Source organism: Ruditapes philippinarum, unplaced genomic scaffold (genome assembly GCF_026571515.1).
Source record: "Ruditapes philippinarum isolate M1 unplaced genomic scaffold, ASM2657151v2 ctg4291_1_1_1_1, whole genome shotgun sequence".
Taxonomy (NCBI): domain Eukaryota; kingdom Metazoa; phylum Mollusca; class Bivalvia; order Venerida; family Veneridae; genus Ruditapes; species Ruditapes philippinarum.
In genome coordinates, this window is record NW_026853744.1 from 162,432 (window position 1) to 165,432 (window position 3,001).

Here is a 3,001-nt window from a genome sequence, read left to right on the forward strand (position 1 = left end):
AGATGCAACTCATTTTGTACAATACCCAAGAACAATTAACTTTAAAGTGTCTCTTTGTCTATCAAAGAAATGAATTTAATGACCAAATGATAGCATGATATTCTGGCTTTTATAGTTTTCTATCAAACCCGTCTTATTTATAGTAATAAATCTTTTGTTAGGAAAAGGTCTTTTATGCTTTCGGTTCAGCATTGTACTGTGTTTTTCATCTTTGTATGTGAATTTTGTTTGTGTAAAATGCTTTAAATAAAATATTTAAACTTAAGGTTTCTGTTTCAGATAAATTTAGAAAATCAATTCCAGAAATGTGGTCGTAACGGAAGTGTTATTCTTGAATGAAAACCGTCTAGCTACATACTACAGATTGAGGGTAAAAACAACAAAAGGCTTTCCACCGTGTAAACATTTTACTTCAGATCAGTGATTTGATATACATTTTACATCCTTAACAACAAAATTCATCTTATAGAATATACAAGTTATATTTATACAAACATAAATGATAATTTACACAGTACAATATTTAAATAATTTTTGTCTAAGGCTGTTAAAATAAGACAGCTTATTTAAATCCGTGATCTCATCAACACTCCGAAACTAACAAGTTTAAACAGGAAAAATGTATAATCACGAATCTCGTTTCAATATTTGTTTATTTTCTGATGTTCCATTGCAATTCTATATAAATATCCGTTGTTTCATTACAAACACTAGTTACACGTTTGTTCGTTGGTTGTTCGGACTTTCTATCATGTCATGTGCTAGATTAACACATATTTCTATTATGTCATGTGCTTGATTTACACATATTTCAATCATGTCATGTGCTTGATTTACACATATTTCTATCATGTCATGTGCTTGATTTACACATATTTCTATCATGTCATGTGCTTGATTTACACATATTTCTATCATGTCATGTGCTTGATTTACACATATTTCTATCATGTCATGTGCTAGATTTACACATATTTCTATCATGTCATGTGCTAGATTAACACATATTTCTATCATGTCATGTGCTAGATTAACACATATTTCTATCATGTCATGTGCAGTTTTACACACGTGGTGGTAGACTGAAAGCGTGGTTCACCCTCATGTTAGTTGATGATTTTAGATAAAAATCAGAAACATCTCGGGGTAGTTGTCATCGGAGAGTATCGAACATATTGATAATCCGGTGGCAGGATTAAACATTCTGTTAGCCCATCCTTTGAGGACCTGAGTATCCCAAGTGTATGACAGGACTTGTGATCGTTTGTGTAGGATTCTTGATAACCCCGAGTTGCTTCAAACGAACCGATCTCTTGAAGAGCATACCGCGGATCTCTTCTGTTTCTCTAGTGAGAAATAAATCTGCAAAGAGAATAAAATATTAAAATATATAACAAAACCTTGAAAAGTGCTCTTAACAAATGACGTTGACTACTGAAACAAGTATTGCTCTATCCATTGGGCATCAGAAGTTCAGAACCTATTAACTTTCATATTTCTTTCATTTGTATTTGCATGTCAACAACAGGAATTGATATTGGTTTAAAAGCTTAAATATTATCATAATTATACAATTTGCAAATAATCTAGAAGTGACTAGGATACTAAACAGGGAATTTGTTATAGGTATAACAAGTGTTTTCAGACACGTCATGACGTCCATGGAGACGGAAAACGAACTCCGTGTTATCAATTTCTCGTACTAATCACTCACCCTGTTAACTCGGTTCTTAAAAACTTATAAAATAAATTTCAGAAATTATTCAACAAATGTGCTAATATTAAATTACTCACTGTATTGTATATTTCATTAGCATTTCGATGTTGTTTGTAGGCCCTTGCAGACGTTAAGATGACGTCAACACAGCCGTGTTCTATACGCCGGCCAATATATTCCCAACATGCTTCTTCTAAGTCCCTCAACTCAAATTGATATGCTCCGCACAGTAAACCTTGAAATATAAGAAAAATAAATGTAATAAAATTATAACAAAATTGTTATAACATTGTTTAAATATTCAGTTACAGCATATGGTTTCTCGTTCATTGATCCAAAGTCCACATGTCTAATATTTGACCTTTAATTGTGCTCTGAAATAAGCACATGATTATTGTATGTAAATCTGACGAACGGCGGTCCTTCCTCGCTAAAAATAAGTTCTTGCGGAAGAGTTACATGAAATAAATGAACACATTTCTTAAATAAATATGATAAACAGAATGATTGATACATTGGTTTATCAGGGTATTTTGGCGGCTTATCAATGTATTTTATAACTTGTGGAATATAGCTAAAAATAATTCGTTAAGAAACATTTTCTCACCAAAAACTGCAGTATCTGTGATGGTTGCTGTACCACTGTGAACAAACTGGATTAGCATTCGGAACACCTCGGTATCGTATTTCCGGACAGGAATAGTTAGTCGCCCTCCGCAAACTGATGGTTTGTTGTATTTGAGTTCAGCCTCGCGCAGGTTCAAATGCTTGATAATAAGCTGGTAGAGGACCCTATATGAAATCATTTTTAAAGAAAATTAAATCAAATGATATTTTTCATATACATGTATTTCTTCCTTTAAAATCTTTCAAGTAATGTACTACAAGGAAAGTAAGTAAATGATTTCAACATGTATTGAATATTTGTCACCAGTATATAAAAACGTAAAAGTACAAAATATTTTATATTAGAATATCAACCAAACAAATACATGAAATCTGATATAAATTATTCCTGAAAACTTACTTGCTCCGTGTTCCCAAAATAGCACGAACGCCATAGACCGGGATTTCCTTTGGTCCTACGAGAAATGTGACGTCACACAGTTCTGGGATCTCCATGATCAATTTAAGACTCTCACATAGCGAATGCGTACTTTTAACTCGTGCACTCACGTGACCAATCTCTTGACGATTCACAGGAACATTGTATTCGTTAGACCTTTTTTGATCTTCTGTTTCAGAGTCCGTAGATTCGTATCCCGAAGAAGAATCTGAAGTGAT

At 32.9% G+C, this 3,001-nt stretch overlaps 1 protein-coding gene across 1 annotated transcript; it reads right to left on the bottom strand.

Moving 5' to 3' along the window:
- Positions 1-352: 352 nt before the first annotated feature.
- On the bottom strand, positions 353-2,983 carry LOC132737696 (serine-enriched protein-like; the record flags this gene model as incomplete). Its single annotated transcript, XM_060725029.1, has 4 exons — positions 353-1,362; positions 1,795-1,952; positions 2,325-2,509; positions 2,745-2,983. Coding segments are annotated over 4 exons (648 nt in total), but the record flags the coding sequence as incomplete, so codon positions are not given.
- Between the last annotated feature and the right edge of the window lie 18 nt (positions 2,984-3,001).